This window comes from Hemitrygon akajei, chromosome 21, assembly GCF_048418815.1.
Source record: "Hemitrygon akajei chromosome 21, sHemAka1.3, whole genome shotgun sequence".
NCBI classification, from domain to species: Eukaryota; Metazoa; Chordata; class Chondrichthyes; order Myliobatiformes; family Dasyatidae; genus Hemitrygon; species Hemitrygon akajei.
In genome coordinates, this window is record NC_133144.1 from 66,005,450 (window position 1) to 66,024,667 (window position 19,218).

Below are 19,218 nucleotides of genomic sequence, written 5' to 3' on the forward strand. Positions count from 1 at the left end.
GAGTGTCATAGGAAGTCATTCCTACCTGTGGCCATCAAACTTTACAACTCCTCCCTCGGAGTGTCAGACACCCTGAGCCAATAGGCTTGTCCTGGACTTATTTCCACTTGGCATGATTAACTTATTATTTATGGTTTTATATTGCTATATTTCTTCACTATTCTTGGTGCGGCTGTAACAAAACCCAATTTCCCTCGGGCTCAATAAAGTGTGTCTGTCTGTTTTTTACACATTAGTTGTCGGTCTTTGTGTAGTTTTTCGTTGATTACATTGTATTTTTCTACTGTGAATGCCTATAAGAAAATGAGTCCCAAGGTATGTACTTTGATAAATATAGTTTGAATTTTTAAGGTGCAGCCTCAGAGGCAGTCACGTACCAGCCTCTTGAAATGTCTTCTCCTTCCCATCTGGTTCCATGTATTTCTCATCTGTGCCTTATCCGATTCCACCCCTCACCCACCAGTCTGTTGAGCCCCTCTTCTGTTGTCACACCACCCTTCCTCACTGTTTTCAGCCCTGTTGCGGGGTGTTGACTTGAAATGACAACCATCCCTTGGAGTCCTGACAGACTGAGTTCCTCCAGGGTTTTTCTTTTATTTTCAGTCCAGATTCATACTTCAGCATTCCCTCGTGTCTCAGAAATTTCCATGAAAATTTAGAAAGGCACTTCATTTTCAAGAAACTTCTATTCACTACAAAAGTGACCAGGGTAAGGGAGAAATAAAATGTTCATTGGCTGTCATTTAGGAGCCCCATCACCCAGGACGTGCCCTCTTATTACTGACATCAGGAAGGAGGTACAGGAGCCTGAAGAGAGACACTCAATGTTTCAGGAACAGCTTCTTCCCTCCACCATCAGTTTTCTGAATGGACAATGAACCCACATACTACTTGACAATTTTTTTCTTTTTTCAATTACTTATTTTTTTAAATGTTTCTTACTGTAACCTCTAGGTTTTTTAAAAATGTGTTGCAATGTCCTACTGACTCAAACCACGAAATTTCGCAACATACGCCTGTGAGATTAAACCTGATTCTGATTTTTGAATCGCTTACAAGTTCTGGAAATCATGAACAGCTCCAAGCAAGTATGAATTGCATAATAATTATAGGAATAATATTTTATCATGCTGGGAATATTTCCCCAGTGTGTTATAACGAGCACTTAAATGTTATGAAGAATGATAGAGAGATTTGTCATCCCCTCCCACACTTGCATTAAAACTTGGGCATGTTATTCATGAGGCGACGAGTGGGGATTATCTCTGACTGTGATGCTTTATTTTCTTGCTGTCTTCCTCCCCCCGCTTCAGATTGTTATTTTCAAGTCTCTTTTTGTGTCCATGTTGAGTGAGTAACGCGGCTGATCCAGCTGTGTCAGCACTCTAGCACCCTTGAGTTGTGGCAGACTTCAGGGAGCAGACAATCATGGGAAGGTGTTACCTTGTGCTCCCACAGCCCTTGCGCTTCCAAACTATCATTTCAGGGTCCCTTCCCACCGGCTCTTGTAGTCAGCTATGCTTTAATCAGTTGCAGAGGCAGACAGGCGTTCTCAGCTTGGGTATGAACCAGCAGTGAATAGTAATGACTCACGCTGGATCTATAGTATGGGCCTCATTTCAATCCCCCGCAGGTTATCTGGCCCTCCGTACAGTGACAAACATATGTTTGGTGGTAATTTGATTCTGTTGAACACATGTCATGCTTCAGGGGCAAGGAATTGTTTACATTGGGTCTTAAACCAGACACCAGTCAGATCAATTCACCTGAAGTTAATTCGAAGTGATCTGCTCCAAGTTCCTAATATTTCCATTGTCCGTGCAAGGCCTGAAACTGGCTCAGTAATCCATCCACTCTTGAGACTCTTCGCAAACTGTTTACAGAATTACTAAACTACACTCAGTGGCCATTTAATAGGTACACGAGTCTTCTGCTGTCGTCTGTCCACTGCAAAGATTGACATGTTGTGCCTTCAGTGATAATCTTCACACCACTGTTGTAGCACGTGGTTAGTGTCACATGCCTATCACCTCGAACCAATCTGGCCATTCTCCTTTGACCTCCCTCATTATCAAGGCATTTTCACCCACAGAATCACTGCTCACTGGATATTTTTATTTTTGATTTTCACACCTTTTGCTGAAAACTCTAGAGGCGCTCCTGAGATTTTCACGCACAGTTTCTGAGATACTCGAGTCACCCTGTCTGGCACCAACAATCATTCCATGGTCAAAGTCACTTAGATCACATTTCTTCCTCATTCTGATATTTGGTCTGAAGAACAACTGAACTGTGACTATGTCTGCATGCTTTTGTGTGTTGAGTTGCTACCACGTGATTAGCTGATTAGATATTTGCATTAACAAGCAGGTGTACCCAATAAAGTGGCTGCTGAGCGTATATTCCTTGCAGATTTTTCAGGGACTATTTTCTGAATGGCTTTAGCAGTTAATTCTGAACTTTCAATGCAGTATTGAATTGACTGCATCGAAGTAGGTCAAATGCAAGTCAGAGTGAAGGAAATGAGAATTTTCCCATAAAGATATTTCATTATTGCTTGTACCTCCAGCTTTTATTAAAATTACATTATTAATATTATATAGAGCTCTTTAGCAGCAGGGTACCCACTTAAGAATTTCTTTATTGATAAAATGGGATGTGGTTGCCACTGCCAGTATTTATTACCCAACTTTAATTGCCCTTCAGAATGTGTGAGTGAGCCACTGTCTTGAAACACAGCAGTTTTTCTGATTATAGGAAGGATGTTGAGATTTTGGAGAGGGTACAGAAGAGGTTTCTGCCAGGATGCTGCCTGGATTAGAGGCCATGTGCTATAATGAGACATTAGACAAACTTCAGTTGTTCTTTGGAGAGGCTGACGGGAGATCTGAAAAGAAGTTTATATAATTGAGTAGATGGGTAATTTCTTTTTCCCGAGGTTGAAATGCTTAATACCGGAGGACATTTAAGATGAGAGGATAATTTTAAAGGTAGGAGAGGCAAGATTTTTGCACAGTGGTGGGTGCCTGGAATACACTGCCTGGGGTGGTGATGGAGGCAGGAGCATTAGGGGCATTTAAGATGTTTGGATAGGCACATGGGAATAGTTTAATTGGCAATTTGATTACTAAGTTAATTGGTTCAGCACAACATTGTGGGCCGAAGGGCCTGTTTGTGTGCGATACTGTTCCAAGATGTTGTTCAGTATTGTGAAGGAGGTATGGTAGCATAATGGTTAGCGTATGGCTTTACAGCACTGTTGATCAGTGATGGCGATTCAGTTCTCAGTGCTGTCTGTAAGGAGTTTGTATGTTCTCCCTGTTGTGCTCTGGTTTCCTCCCACTTTCCAGGACGTGGGTCAGGGTTCGTGAGCTGTGAACGTGCTAAGTAGGTGGCAAGGCTTGTGGGCTGCCCACAGAACATCCTTAGACTGTGTTGGTTGTTGATGCAAACAGAACTTTTCACGATGTTTCTTCGTACCTGTGATAAATAAAGCTAATCTCTATCTTTACGGAGTTCCGAGCTTTAAACACAGTGATAATAAAGGAACAAAGCCATTGCAAAGTCAGGGCAGGGTGCAGAAGGAAGGGAAGCTGCATGTGGCGGTGTTCGCATCGTGTGTTCCCCTGTTGGGAGCATGGTGGTCAGAGTATCAGGCATTTTGTAGATTGCAGACACTCCAGCCGCAGAGGAGTAGGAGGGGGCAATGAAAGATCATTTCCGTTCAGTTCTTAGTCACCCCTTTATAGGAAGGATGTGGAAGCTTTAGAGAGGGTGCGCAGGGGACTTATTAGGGTGCTGCCTGGATTAGAGAGGATAGGTTGAGTGTGCTAGGGCTTTCTATTTGGACCAAAGAAGGATGAAAGATGACTTGATAAAGTTGTACAACGTGATAAAAGACATAGATTGAGTGTACGGCCAGAAACTTCCTCTCAGGGTGGAAAAGGCTAATACGAGGGGGCATAATTTTAAAGGTGATTGGGAGAAAGTATAGGGGATGTCAAAGGTAGGTTTTTAAGAGAGTGGTGGGTATGTGGAATGCACTGTTGGGGGTGGTGGTAGAGGCAGATACATTAGGAATACGTAAGAGATGTTTAGACAGACACACTGGATAATAGAAAAATGGAGGGCTATGTGGGAAGGAAGGGTGGGTTAGATTGATCTTAGAGTAGGTTATTAGGCCAGCATAACATTGTGGGCTGAATGGTCTGTACCATTCTATGTTCAGGATGGTGGATGGGATGTTTGTTCTTGCTCAGGATACCCGTACGGGCTCTGTAACAATTCTGTCAATGCAATCCTCAATGCAGTCATCTATCAAGGTGGAAATCCAGAGGGGTGCAAGCTTTCAGGTAATGGGAAGGTGATATCCTTACAAACCACAGTAAACGGGAGGTGGTTGTGAGGATGGTCAAAAGGTCCCATACTCAGCTAAGGCCGAGAGTGGGAATTCCAACATACACCTTAAGATGCTCCTCAAAGCTTCGCTGTCCAAGCCTTTGGTTAAAATTTCCATGATTTCCACTTTATGTTTAGCTTTTATTGAGCATGCTGCTTGAATGATACTGTGTGCCTGTGATGCTGTCACAAGTAATCTTCATTACATTTGTGTACATTGCACGTATACAATAAACTTGAGACTTTTTATTGATTTTTTTTTAAGGAAAATCTATAAATATCTACAAGGAAATGAATCCTGAGGTAGTACATGGAATATATGTGTTACTTTGAACTTTGTGATGTAGGAGGCATGTTTTTGTTTACCCAGAACGGTGGTTGTGTGAAATGCATTCCTGGGGTGGTAGTGGAGGTAGATACAATAGAGGCTCTTCAATAGGCATATGAATGTGCAGAGAATTGGAGGATATGGACATTGTATCGACAGAAGAGACTAAATTCATTTCAAATCATTTTGTGGGGCTCTACTGGTCTATATTCTAATCCTCCAAGACCCTCAACTTCATGTCCCTAATTAAATTTAATTGCTCTTCCATTGGAGGGCATGTCTTCAGCCTTTGAGACCTGGGATTGCTTCCCCGAACCACCATTCAGGGCCCAAACAGTCCTTCTGGGTGAGGTGAATCTACTGTATCTGGTGTCCCGGTGAGGTCCACTTTGACAAGCACCTTTGCTCGGTCCACAATGGGCAGGATTCCCTGGTGATTCCACTTTCTGACATGTCAGTCCGTGGGCTCTTTTACAGCATAACACGTAACACTGCTCAGTCTATCTAGGTAGCCTCCAACCTAATTTCTCCAACTTTTACTTTCCCTCCTGTCTTTTCCATTCCCCATTCTAGCTTCCCTCAGTCTATCTAGGTAGCCTCCAACCTAATTTCTCCAACTTCTACTTTTCCTCCTGTCTTTTTCCATTCCCCATTCTAGCTTCCCTCTCCCCTTCTCATCACCTGCTGCTGGTACCCTCGTCCTTCTCTTTCTCCCAAAGCCCACTCTCCTCTCCCATCAGATTCCTTCTTCAGCCATTTGCCTCTTCCACCAAATCTCCTTCCATCTTCTTCTTTGTCCCCCCTCTCCCACACACCCACCTCCCCCGGTTTCACCTATCATCCACCTTTCCGTTCTCCTTTCCCTCCACCTACTTTCTTATTCTGCCTTCTTTCCCCTTCCTTTCCAGTTCTGATGAAGGGTCTCAGGCTGAAACGTTGACCATTTATTCCTCGCCATTGATGCTGCCTGACCCGAGTTCCTCTAGCATTTTGTGCACGTTACTTTGAACCTTTTCTACGCTAAAGATGAGGTCTTGATCTCTCGTCCTACCTCATTGTGACCTTTGCACTTCACTTGCCTGCACACACTGCAAACCACTTAAAAATACTTACAGAAATGTGAATTATCCATCTCACATTCTTGTTTCACCTGTACCTTTGCATTAAGAAGCGAAAATGGGCAGAATTTTGAAAGAATTGGATATTTATGGTTGCAGTGGATTGCCCCGGGTTTTACACAGAACCCAGTACAGTAACTAAGGATTTGTTTGCCTCGGGCCTCTGCCTTGTCTAACATATTGCCTCTCTGCAATTTGATATTTCATGTGTTCTCCTTTCTAACAAACAAGACTTGTTTTGGTGCTTTGGCTTCAGAATGAATGAGCCTATTGTTTCGCCGAACACTGTGTCGATTCAGCCGAGCGGCGAAGGACTCGGGCTGGCTATCGGGATAGTTTGCAGGTGCAGCTGAGTGGTGGGGGTTCAGGATGGGAGAGGCTGACCTGACACTCTGAATGCCAGCTCTGTGGACGGGGGAAGGACGGGAGAATTCTCAAAAGAAGGCTGAGAATCTGGGACCGAGGGTGTGGCAGTTTTGGGCTGCAGTGTTGTTTTTGATCAGATGTTTGCACCAAGTCCTTGTGTCACAGGGCTTTGGCGGACAAGGTAAGGACCTGGTTTACCTCAGTGATCTCTTTGTGTTTCCCTTCTGACCAAGGTTACTTGCCCCTCCGTGCCTGGTCTGTCACTGCACCCCATGGGCTCCTGAGGTGGACCTTTTGCAACAGATCAATAATTGGTTTATTATTGCCGTCTGTTCCAAAATGCAGTGAAATGTTTTTTCCCCATCCAGACAGACTATTTTGTACATAAGTACATCAAGATGTACTTGGGAATTGGGAAATTATAGGGAAAAGTTAACTAGATAAGGACTTTATTCCCTAAAACACAGAAATTTGAGGGGAGATATGAGAGAGTTATAAATAATTGAGGGATAGGGTAAATGCAAGCAGGCTTTTTCTACCCTCATGATGAAGTAGAATGAGAGATCAAGAGTTCATCTTCAGCATATAAGAGGAATATTTTCAGGAATGTTACTAAAGTGATATAGAAGATGTCCTTGGTGAGTGAAGGTCTGGTCTGGAATTGGAAGACTCCGAGTTGGAGGGATGAAAGGGGCCAATTTTGATGCTTGTTGTGTTCTGTGTTGTTCTGCTGGGCATGCTATGCCATATTGGTGCCAGAATGTGCAACAACACTTGCGGACTTCCCTCAGCACATCCTAGGGTGTGTTGGTTATTAACACAAATGACTCATTTCATTATGTTTCGATATACGTTCAAGATTCAAATTTGTTTAACATTTCCATAAGATCATAAAATATAGGTGCAGAATTTGGCCATTCAGCCCATCAAGTCTGCTGTGCCATTTTATCATGGCTGATCCACTTTTCCTCTAACATCCTCCTGCCGCCTTCCCATAACCTTTCAAGCCCTGATTAATCAAGAACCTATTAACTTCTGCTTTAAGTAGACCCAGTGACCTGGCCTCCACAGCTGTCTCTGGTAATGAACACAGACTTATTACCCTCTGGCAAAAGAAATTCTTCCATCTCCATTTTATGGGGAAACATCCTCTTCACATCCACTCTAGGACTTTCAATATTTGATAGGTTTCAGTGCAATCCCTCATTGTTCTGAATCTCAGCGGGTACAGGCACAGAGCTATCAAACACTGCTTATATGATAAACTTTTCACTCCTGGAATCATTTTCTGGAACCTCCTCTGAACCCTTTCCAATCTCAGCACATCCTTTCTGAGATAAGAGGCCCGAAGCCACTCTCTGTACTCCAAGTGAGGCCTCACCAGTGCCTTATAAATCCGCAGCACTGAATCCTTGCTTTTATATTCCAGTCCCCTCAAAATGAATGTTGTTAACATTATATTTGCCTTCTTCATCACAGACTCAACCTGCAAGTGAATCTTTAGGGAATCCTGCATGAGGACTCTTCTTCTTCCCTTTGCTTCTCAGATTTTTGAATTTTCTACCTATTTAGAAAATAAATTTCCTGTACGCGTGTTTAAGGACAACAAAATAATTGTTATTCTGGATCCAATGCAGCACAAAAACCACTAGAATAAGAACACAATAATAATAGTAATAAACACACAATAAATATCAATGCATGAGATAGTTTATACACATTGATTTTATGTCCATAAAGTAATGCTAAACTGTACATAAGGTTGACTGACAGGAGATAATAAAGTAGTGGTGGAATTGGTGGGTGGAGGTGTTGATCAGCCTTGCCTCTTGGGGAAAGTGACTGTTTCTAGTCTGGTGGTCTTGGCTACATAGGCTCCTCCCTGATGGGAGTGGGACAAACAGTCCATGGTCAGGGCGGGTGGGAACTTTTATGATGTTACTGGCCCTTTTCTAGCACCTTTCTGTGTATGTGTCCTTGATGGCGGGTATGCTGGTGCCATTGATGCGTTGGACAGTTTTGACTACCCATTGTAGAACCTTCCTGGCCTTGATTATGTGACAAAAATCTGAATCTGAAGGGGAATAAAGAGTCATCTGAGCAAGCGTGGCCCCACTTTACCACGTCAGCAGTGTGACAGTGCTACACTGGAGCATCAGACTGTAGTGATCAGTGGCATGGCAGTGTAGTAGATAAGTTATTACAGTGCCAGTGACCTGGGTTCAGTTCTGAGATAAAAGGTTTGTAAATTTTTCCTGTGACTATGTGGGTTTCCTCCAGTTGCTCTGGTTTCCTCCTACTGTCCAAAGTCTTACAGGTTAGGCTTAGTAAGTCACGGGCATGCTACATGGCACCTGAAGTGTGGTGACTCTTACAAGCTGCCCCCCAGCACATCCCCAGGCAGTGCTGGTTGTTAACACAAAATGGTGTGTTTTACTGTATGTTTTGATGTACATGTGGCAAAGCTAATCTAGTTTATAACAACTTCTGTACAGCGTCCAAGTTAGTAAAAAGAAACCAGTGTTTGGAAAGTTCCGCTAAACTTGAAATCTGAATGGGCAGGAGCATAGGTATTTTAATTAGCAAAGCTATTGCTTCATGGAGTAAATCAATTGATTGGACTGAGGTGCCTGCAACTGGCTTTCTGTGTAAACTTGCAAATAACCTGTGGACTGTATTCAGTTGGGTAGCACAGGCCCATCGGGCTGTAAGGGCCTGTTCTTTATTTATTGAGAAACAGCACGGAATAGGCTCTACTGGTCCTTCGAACTGTGCTGCCCAGCAATCCCCAATTTAATCCTAGCTCAATCACAGGACAATGTACAATGACCAATTAACCCACCAACTGGTGCATCTTTGGACAGTGGGAGGAAACCGGAGCATCAGGAAGAAACCCATGCAGTCTTGGGGAGAATGTACAAACTCCGTACAGGCAGCGGTGGGAATTGAACCTGTGCCACTCCTCTACAGTGCTGTATCTCTGAATAAAACAAACATATCTGTAAGCAGCAGAGGTTTGTGCACACAACACTAATAATGTTTCTGAAATTTCCTTATTTGAGCTGAGCAGATTTCACTTGTTGAGGAAGAACATTCCATAACTTTAACTTTCGTTAAGTTGACTGTTTTCCCTGCTTTGGGGGGTGTGGGAGAAATATGTTTTGGAGAAAATAAAATGGTGCTGGCAGTGTAGTTGATCAAAAAAGTAAGTGGTAATAGATCATTAAAGTGAGAGAGAATTCAACCTGCTGCATATTGATTGTGGTATCTTTAGTGCCTTAATTGGCTTTGGACGAATTGAAAGTTAATTAGTTTTCCCGCGGTTTGTCACAGGGCTTTCCTTTGAAGTTTGAAAGCATACAGTTCGATAACACTGAACTAATTCTCAGCTTTGATTTCTCATTTTCATCACCCCTTGATAGCTACTCCCTTCTGAGGTCAGGTGAAGCTTTTACATTTGATGTTGCCGGAAGCAAAGGCATACAGGACTATCACCCGAGGCAAATATGAGACTCTTACTAGGGTCTCGACCCTTTGTAATTTCCTCTGGCTCTATATTCCTCAGATTTCTGTTTCTGGTTTTTCGCTCAGCCTCTCCCTTCAGTTGTCCAGCCTCTAATTCCCTCCCACAGCTTACATTTACATTTTCTTAGACCCTCCATATAACTTGCCTCTGTGACCAAGGTATCATTGAACATGGAATGTATAAATCTACAGCACATTACAGGCCCTTCGGCCCACAATGTTGTGCCGACCATGTAAACTACTCTAGAAACTGCCTAGAATTTCCCTAGCGCATAGCCCACTATTTTCCTAAGCTCCATGTACCTATCTGAGAATCTGTTGAAAGACCCTACTGCATCCGCCTGTACCACCATTGCTGGCAGTGCATTCCATGCGTTCACCACTCTGTATGAAAAGCTTAGCCCTAATATCCCTCCTGTACCTACTTCCAAGCACCTTAAAGCTATGCCCCCTTGTGTTAACCATTTCAGCCCTGGGGAAAAAGCTTCTGGCTATCCACATAAACAATGCTTCTCATGATCTTAAACACCTCTGTCAGGTCACCTCTGTCGCTCCAAGGAGAAAAGGCCAAGTTCACTCAACTTATTCTTATAAGGTACGCCCTCCAATCCAGGCAACATCCTTGTAAATCTCCACTGCACTCTACATCCTTCCTGTAGTGAGGTGACCAGAACTGAACACAGTACTTCAAGTGAGGTCTGACCAAGGTCTTGTATAGCTATAACATTACTTCACCACTCTTGAACTTCATCGCACGGTTGATGAAGGCCAACACATCATACACCTTCTTAACAGCACTGTCAACCTATGCAGCAGCTTTGAGCGTCCTATGGACACGGACCCCAAGATCTTGCTGATCCTCCACACTTTACCATTAGTATTCTGTCTTCAAATTGGACCTACCAAAATAAACCACTTCACACTTTTCCGGGATGAACTCCATCTGCCACTGCTCAGCCCAGTTCTGCATCCTATTAATGTCCTCCTGTAATCTCTGTCAACCCTCCAGACTATCCACAACACCCCCAACTTTTATGTCATCTGCAAATTTACTAACCCACCCTTCCACTTCCTCATCCAGGTTATTTATCAAAATCACAAAGAGGAGGGGTCCCAGAACAGATCCCTGCAGAACATCACTGATATAATCCCTCATATTAGCCATTTCTGCCCTGGGGAAGAAGCCTCCAGCTGTTTCTCTCTGAACTGACTTCCATGGTTTCGTGGCTATCTGGAGAAGAATCTCAGCGTTGTATACTGCATACATACTTTGATAAATCTTTGCACTTGATCAGAGTTTTATAGAGCTGTAACATTACCTCGCAGATCTTGAACTTAATCCCCGGAATAAGAAGGTCAGCACGTCCTTAACCCCCCATCAACTCTGTACCTCCCTCTGCAGCTGGATCCATCAGATTTCTGAACGGTTCATGAACATTTTGCTTGCTTTGTGTAATATTTATTTGGTTATTTACGTAACTTGTAGTGATTTTTGCCGTGGACTGCACTGCTGCCACAAAACAACAAACTTCACAGCATAGGTTGGCAAGTCAGCTGGGGGAGTTGACTCTGACCTCCCCGAATTCTGAGAATGGCTGTCCTGTGGTTGGAGGACTATATGTGCATTTGTGGGAGGGAGGAGTGGGTGCTTGTTTCTCTGTTGTTTTGTTGGTTGCTCGGCTGAGCATTGTGGACATGCTATGCAGGCTGCCTCCTTTTGTGCTAGTTGTTAACCCAAATGACGCATTTCACTCAGTTTTGTGCACCTGATAAATCTGAATCTTGAATAACAAATCTGATACTGATCAGACAGTGGGCTTGAACAATTATTGCACTTCGGGTATATCTGCAAAGGGCATAAATTCAGCAGAATTTTCTACTTCTGGCCACCTTGCCTGTGCCGCCCGTTACATTTTGATAGACCTGAGACATTGGCAGGTTTTTCAGTTGTTGCAGGATGAGTCCGGTAGCAATCCTTCTGACCTAGAGATGCTTGGACCTCAAGGTATGACAGGGTCATGTGGCACGTCCCTGGCTTTTAATTAAAAGCGGGAAGAATCGTGTACAGTGAGAGCTTCTTGACTGGCAGCACAAGTAGAATCTGGCAGACGTTATTAAAACAGTTGATGGGGGGGGGGGGGGGGGAGGATGCAGATCTCGGGCTGCTTAGTTTGGGAGCCGAGTGTTTTGACTCTCAGGGTTGGAGAGGATGTTGAACACTAGCAAAACTGTCACCAAAAAGCTCATCATCAAAGGAAGCAAGCTGGCTGCTGCAGAGTGCAGTTTATCACTTGTTGATACTTTAAAATGATTTATGAGTACAAGCAAATGCTTTTTTCCACAAAATATTTTCAGCTGAGTGAACGTAGAACACTACTGTGCAGTATAGGTCCTTCAGCCCATGATGTTGTGCTGACCTCTTAACCGACTCTAAGATCAATCCAATCCTTCCCTCTCATATAAACATCCATATTTCTTTCATCCATGTGCCTATCTTAAGATTTTCTTAAATATCCTCTCATGTAGCTGCCTCTGTCACCACCCTGACAGAGAAAATGATTCCAGGATTGAATGGCTTGTCATATGATGAGCGTTTCACTTCTGTATTCACTGGAATTCAGAAGCATGAGTGGTGATCTCATTGAAGCTTACTGAACAGTGGAAGAGTCTAAGACCAGAGGACACAGCCTCAGAATAGAGGGGGTGTCTTTGTAGAATGGAGATGAGGAATTTCTTTAGCCAGAGAGTGCTGAATCTGTGGAATTTGTTGCCACAGGCAGACTTGGAGGCCAAATCTTTGTATATTTAAGGCAGAGGTTGATAGGTTCTTCATTGCTTAGGATATGAAGGGATGAGGGGGAAAATTGGATCAGCCATGATGAAATGGCAAAATGGCCTAGTTCTACTCCTATGTTTTATGGTTTTTTTTTTCATGCACCCACCAGTCTCTGTGTAAAAAGCCTCTTTCTGAATCCCCCCCCCCCCCCCCCAGTACAGTGACCTTAAAACAATGCCCCCTTGTATTAACCATTTCCACCCTGGGATAAAGGCTTAGCTATCCACTGTACCTATGCTTCTGATCTTGCACACTTCTGTCAAGTTGCTTCTCATCTCCTTTTGCTCCAAAGAGAATGGGCAAAGAAGTGGCAGATGGAATATAGTGTAGGGAAGTGCATAGTCATGCAATTTGGTAGAAGGAATAAAAACATGGAGTATTTTCTAAATGGGGAGAAAATCCGGACATCAGGGATGCAAAGGGAATTGGGAGTCCTTGTGCAGGATTCCCTCAAGGTTAACTTGCAGGTTGAATCAGTGGTGAGGAAGGCAAATGCAATGCTAGCATTCATTTCAAGAGGACTAGAATATAAGAGCAAGGATGTAATGTTGAGTCTTTGTAAAGCACTGGTCAGATTGCACTTGGAATATTGTGAGCAATGACCAGCCCCTTGTCTGAGAAAAGATGTACTGCATTGGAGAGGTTCCAGAGGAGGTTCGCAAATGATCCCAGGAATGAAAAAGGTTAATGTATGAGAAGTGTTTGGCTCCAGGCACATACTTGCTGGAGTTTAGAAGAATGAGACAGTCTCTTCAATCCAGACAGCATCCTTGTAAATCTCCTCTGCACCCTCTGTCAAGCTTCCACATCCTTCCCATAATGAGGCAACTGGAACTGAACACAGTATTCTGGGCGTGGTCTAACCAGGGTGAAAGAACAAAATCAGGTAACTCATTTGGTTCTTTCTGAGAAACCTATGGAACGATTCAGGTGTTGAGTGTCTGCATGCTATTACTGATTTTGCCCTTCATCTGTGAATATGTCCACCTTTTTTTCCCTAAGATGTTGCAGGGGTATCTTTCCTTGGAAGTCTGTGCCCCTCAGTGTTGTGCTCATGCCCTGGTAGACCAGAGGTATCATTCATTGTGTTTACTGATAGTTATCTCTACTTCTGGGATTGGAGGTCGTACTGTGGTCACAGCTGTTTGTCAAACTGGTTGCTAAAGACCCTACAGCACTGTTGGAAGAACTGAGACTGGAGTGGTGTCTTGGCCAACATTCTTAGTGAGCAAAGGAAAGCAGGCCAGCATTTTGTCCGGTGTGGGAGATTGGGACGCAAGGCCATACCATTGTCATCCAGTCCCCACGCCACAGTCTTTACAATGGTTTCAAATAACTTGCATGTTAAACAAGAAAACCTGCCCAGGGGAAAGTTGCTGAGTAAATAACTTTTGTTTACATTGGCTATTTCATGCCATTGCATAACCATTTGCAAATGTGCATTCTGCTGTGTTAAATAATATTCTTTTGCAGTTGAATGTTCACTGTCTATATTCTACTGCAGCCCAATATTAATTTCAACTTTTTTTTAGAAAAAGAACTGTTATTTTAAAAAAAATTTGGGAAGGAATACTGAGAAAGTGGGTCTCCTGATTCATAAGATGTGTCGAATAGCCATTCAGCCCATTGAGTCTGCTCATGGCTGATTTGTTATCCCTCTCAACCCATTCTCCTGCCTTCATCCCTTAACCTTTGACATTGTTACCAATCAAGAAGATATCAACGTCTGCTTTAAATATACTCATAACTTGGCTTCCACAGCTGTCTGTGCCAATGAATTCTACAGATTCACCACCCTCTGGCTAAAGAGGTTCCTCTTCATCTTTGTTCTGAAAGGAGGCCCTTCTATTCTGAGGGTGTGCCCTCTGGCCCTAGAGTCCCCTGCTATAGGAATTATCCCCTCCACATCCATTATATCTAGGTCTTTCAATATTTGGTAGGTTTTAATGAGTTCCTCTTCTCACTTTCTCTTCTCCCTCCCCCCCTCCCCGATTACTCTAAACTTCACTGAGTATAGACCCAAAGCCTTCAAACACACCTCAGCAGGGAGCAGAACGAGAAAGAGCAGGTGACTGGGTTGGTTGAAGTGAGACTTGGTCGACCGAATAGCAGCTTTCTGCTCTGGATTACTGAGGTCCCTCTGACCTGCTGATTTTGGGATTGTGGTATGTTGAAAATGATTGCTACATTCCGTACATAACCAGAATTGCTCAGCAATGTCCCAATGGATGTACTTTAGAAAAGCAAGTATGTTGTTTGATGTTTAGTATGATTACCGGTTTGCTTTGAAATGGGACTGACACAGTCTTGGGATCAAACAGCACTGAAGCTCACCAAATCCATGGTAACCACTAAGCACCCATTTATGGCAATTCCATTTCACTCTCCACACATTCCACGTGACTCCAGTTTATTTTTCACTCATTGTCATTCAGTTCAAGTTCATTGTTGTGGACGCACATACGCAGGGAGTCAATGCTATGAAAATTAGCCTTTATGCAGCAACACAGTACTTTACAAACACGACAAACTTAGATTAGCGATCAGCTTTATCCACCATTTACAATTACATTTGCTGTGGTACGTTGGCGGACAAAAAACACCAACATTCAACAATTACAAGCTGGAGAAAATCTGCAGATGGTGGAAATTCAAGCAGCACATGCAAAATCCTGGAGGAATTCAGCAGGCCAGGCAGCAGCTATGGAAAAGAGTACAGTTGATGTTTCGGGCTGAGACCTTTCATCAGGACGCCTGAATTAGGCCATTTGGCCCATCAGGTCAACTCTGCCATTTCATCATGGCTGATCCATTTTCCCCCCGGTCCCAATCTCCTGCCTCCTCCCTGTAACCATTCACACCCTGACTAATCAAGAATCTATGAATCTCTGCCAATGACTTGGCCTCCAGAGCTGCCGGTAGCAATGAATTCCATCGATTCACCAGTCTGGCTAAAGAAATTCCTCCTCGTCTCTGTTTTAAAAGGGCGCCCCTCTATTCTGAGGCTGAGTCCTCTGGTTCTGAACTTCTCCACGACAGGAAATTTAAATTGTGGCAAATGCCAGTTAACATAAATGCCATTTAATATAAATTACACATACACAACATCTTCCCCAGATTCTCTCACTTGGACGCACACTAGGTGAAGCTTTCATCAACTGGTTAACCTGCTGATCCACAAGTCTTTGGGAAATGGGGGAAAAAGCTGGAGTTCCTGTGAAACCCTCACAGTTAAAAGGGAATTTGTTGAAACAAAACAAATTTCATGCATTTGACTATAAATATGATTCTGAGAATGTGCACAGACAGCACCAGAGGCCGGGTCTAAACCAGGTTGTTGGGGCTGTGGGGCAGCAGCTCCATCAGCTCTGTTGCTCTTGGGGAATGAGGGATGTTCCATGACTGCTGAATGCCACTCCATCTGAGTACAGTGGAAAGCAGCCAGGTGCCTGCATTGCATTTCCTGCGATCTACGTTCCAGCTGCCCTCAGCACTGTGTGCACTGATGCATGTAGGAGCCTGCAGATGTGCAGGGGCGCCAAGTGACATGTGGGGGTGGATGTCATTTTTGTAAAATAGGTCTGTGCAGAACATAGTGTTTTTGGGCGGAACTCCTGTAGAATGAGTATGAATGAGGATGAGCAATGTGTTTGGCATGGCAGCGTAGGAGTTAATAGAATTAGTGAAAGGTGCTTTAGAAATATGACCTTTCAGTGAATGAAAAAAACTTCAAATAACTGCACGAGAAAGGAGAGGAAGGTGAGTCCTCACACATCTGCATTCCGCATAGCAGGTCACACTAATTGCTTCGCAGCCAATGAAGCAGCCACATAAAAAGCTCTGTGGCTTTTGCGTTGCTGGAATTTACAGCAGCCTAATTACTCTTGGAATAACTTGTTTGAGTAGTTCAAAAGATAGAGATTGTTATTTAGGGACATTTATGAGATTCTCATAAGCACGTGGATGATAGAAAAATGGAGGCTATGTGGGAGGGAAGGTTAGATTGATCTTGGAGTGGGTTAAAGGGTCAGCACAATGTTGTGGGCTGAAGGGCCTGTACTGTAATGTTCGATGTTTGTGAAAATACAGTCATCAGTGCAAAGTTTCTGAAGGGCCAATTTCGCAGCAGCAGATTAGCACTGTTCAAGATTAAAGATAGTTTATAGTTATTCTTCTGTACTCAAGTGTAAAAGAGAATGAAATGATTGTTACTCTGGTTGCAGTGCAGCATTAAAAAACACAATAAGCATAAAGAACCCACTTAAAAATAACAAAAATACATGAATCTCAATATAAAAGCCATCCTATAAAACAAAGTACATAGACTGACTACATACGTAAAGTGACACTAGGTGATGTGTATATAGTGGGGCGTGTTGTTGGGTGGAGGTGTTGATCAACCTGACAGCTTGGGAGAAGTATTTGCAGTGTTACCGGTGCGAGTGAAGCCAGAGGAGTTGCAGGATTGAGCCTCACTCGAGGACTTGGTGCCTTGTGCAGTTGAGATTCAGATGGTGGAATAGAACAGGTGATCATCTTTAAACCCAGAACCCTTCTGTCTGGTTCCCTGCAATTTTATCACCCCTGGGAGCTTTCCACAGGTCAGGGACCGGCAGTGCCTGCAAGTGGCCAGATTTGTTCTTCATTCCATGCGTTGGCACTGGGATCGCTCGGCACCCAGACTGGTAGGTGGTGAGCCGTGTTAACGGTGATGACTCGATCAGTGCTTGGTAGCACACACTCATCGTTTTAGGACCGGGTTCTTTCCCTCTGATTTCTAAATGGTCCGTGAGAACTACCTCACTATTTTGTTCTATTTTTGCACTTTGTGAAGTATTTCTCATTGTAACTTGGAATAATTTTGAATGTGGTGCACTGTACTGCTGCTGTAAAACAAATTTCCTGGATGGTGAAGGTCCTTAATGATGGTGACATTGATACCTAAGGACCCTCACCACCTAGGATTTTCCCTGGCCCTTTTCACATTGCTACCATCAGGGAGGAGGTACAGGAGCCCCCCCCTCCACCCCACATCACCAACCCTCTCCTCATTACACCCTCTCTTGCTTGTTTATGTGACTTTAAACTCTTGCATTGGGTATTTATCAGTGTTTTTCTTTGTGTGTTGCAGATTCCTGAAGCCCTTTTTTTTGGAGCAACCAGCTGATGATCTCATCTGGCCAGGAATTTGAGTGGTCATCTGTGTGGACAAGGCGACAGGGGAAGGGGGCATTTTTTCAACATGGCCAGCACCGGCCTGTTGCTGTGACACCCAGTCTGGTGCCTGTGAGATTTTGAGCACAGAAGGGTGGAGCTTGGGGGCGGTTGTTGATGGTGGACAGAGAGGGATGGGATTGTTTTGCCATGGTCACGTAGAATAAATGGCAGCTCGTGAGGAGTGGCTTACTGCTTGTCGCTGCTGCTGGTCATCCCCTCCTTTTCACCAATCTCTCTCGGACACCCTTCCCGTCAGCGAGCCTGGGACAGCCCCTTGCTCACCATGGTTAAGTTTTGGAAGTTTGTGCGGAATTTCCGGCAACTTGAGCTGCACCGGCTGATCGTGATGCTCATGGTATTCAGCTTGGTCTCCATGTGCTTCCTGGCCTACTATGTCACCAACAGCCCCAAGATCAAGGAGGCTTTGCCTCTGCCCATCAGCGATTGCAACAGTCAACACAGAATGTCTCACCCTCCACGGCGTTACCTGCCCCCACTGGACACGTCCAGGACTGACCCCGTGGTTCTGATCTTTGCCGAAAGTATTTATTCTCAGCTGATACAAGAGATTGTGACTATTTTGGAATCGAGCCGCTTTAAATACAGGACAGAGATAGCCCCGGGGAAAGGGGATGTGCCGACACTAACAGAGAAAAATAGGGGACGTTTTGCCCTCATAGTGTATGAAAATATTCTGAAGTATGTGAATCTGGATGCCTGGAATAGAGAGTTGCTGGACAAGTACTGCATAGAGTATGGTGTGGGAATTATTGCTTTCTTCAAAGCCAACGAGAACAGCTTGCTAAGCGCGCAGCTCAAAGGGTTTCCTCTTTACCTGCACTCAAACCTTGGCCTGAAGGATTACCACGTCAACCCCAACGCACCCCTGCTTTATGTCACTCGAGCTAACCAGGTGGAGCAAGGCCCGTTGCCAGGTGACGACTGGACTATCTTTCAGTCCAACCACAGCACCTACGAGCCAGTGCTGCTGGCCAGTACGAAGTCAGCGGAGCACATCCCCCATCTGAACAGCCACAAGGCACTGCACGCCACGGTGGTCCAGGACTTGGGTTTGCACGACGGTATCCAAAGGGTCTTCTTCGGGAACACCCTGAACTTCTGGTTACACAAGCTGATTTTCGTCGACGCGATCGCCTACCTCACCGGCAAACGACTGTGTCTGTCCCTGGATCGCTACCTATTGGTGGACATTGATGACATCTTTGTGGGGAAGGAAGGCACCAGGATGAAAGTGCTGGATGTTGAGGTAAGCAATCCAACCCAAGTCACGTCGAGTTCATTATCATGGAAAATTGGTTAATTATTGACGCAGTAATATAGTGGCTAGCATTATGCTTTAAGCACCAATGACCCATGTTCAATTCTGCCACAGTCTGTAAGGAGTTTGTACATTCTCCCTGTGACTGTGT

The 19,218-nt window shown here is 44.2% G+C and overlaps 1 protein-coding gene across 1 annotated transcript in view; it reads left to right on the plus strand.

Moving 5' to 3' along the window:
• The window catches only part of ndst2a (N-deacetylase/N-sulfotransferase (heparan glucosaminyl) 2a), a 487,958-nt gene that overhangs the window by 372,787 nt on the left and 95,953 nt on the right, over window positions 1-19,218 (plus strand). The window contains exon 6 of the mRNA XM_073025637.1: window positions 17,703-19,055. Within this exon, the coding sequence (XP_072881738.1) occupies window positions 18,072-19,055 (984 nt within the window). The 5' untranslated portion in view covers window positions 17,703-18,071. The remainder of the gene's footprint in view (window positions 1-17,702; window positions 19,056-19,218) is intronic.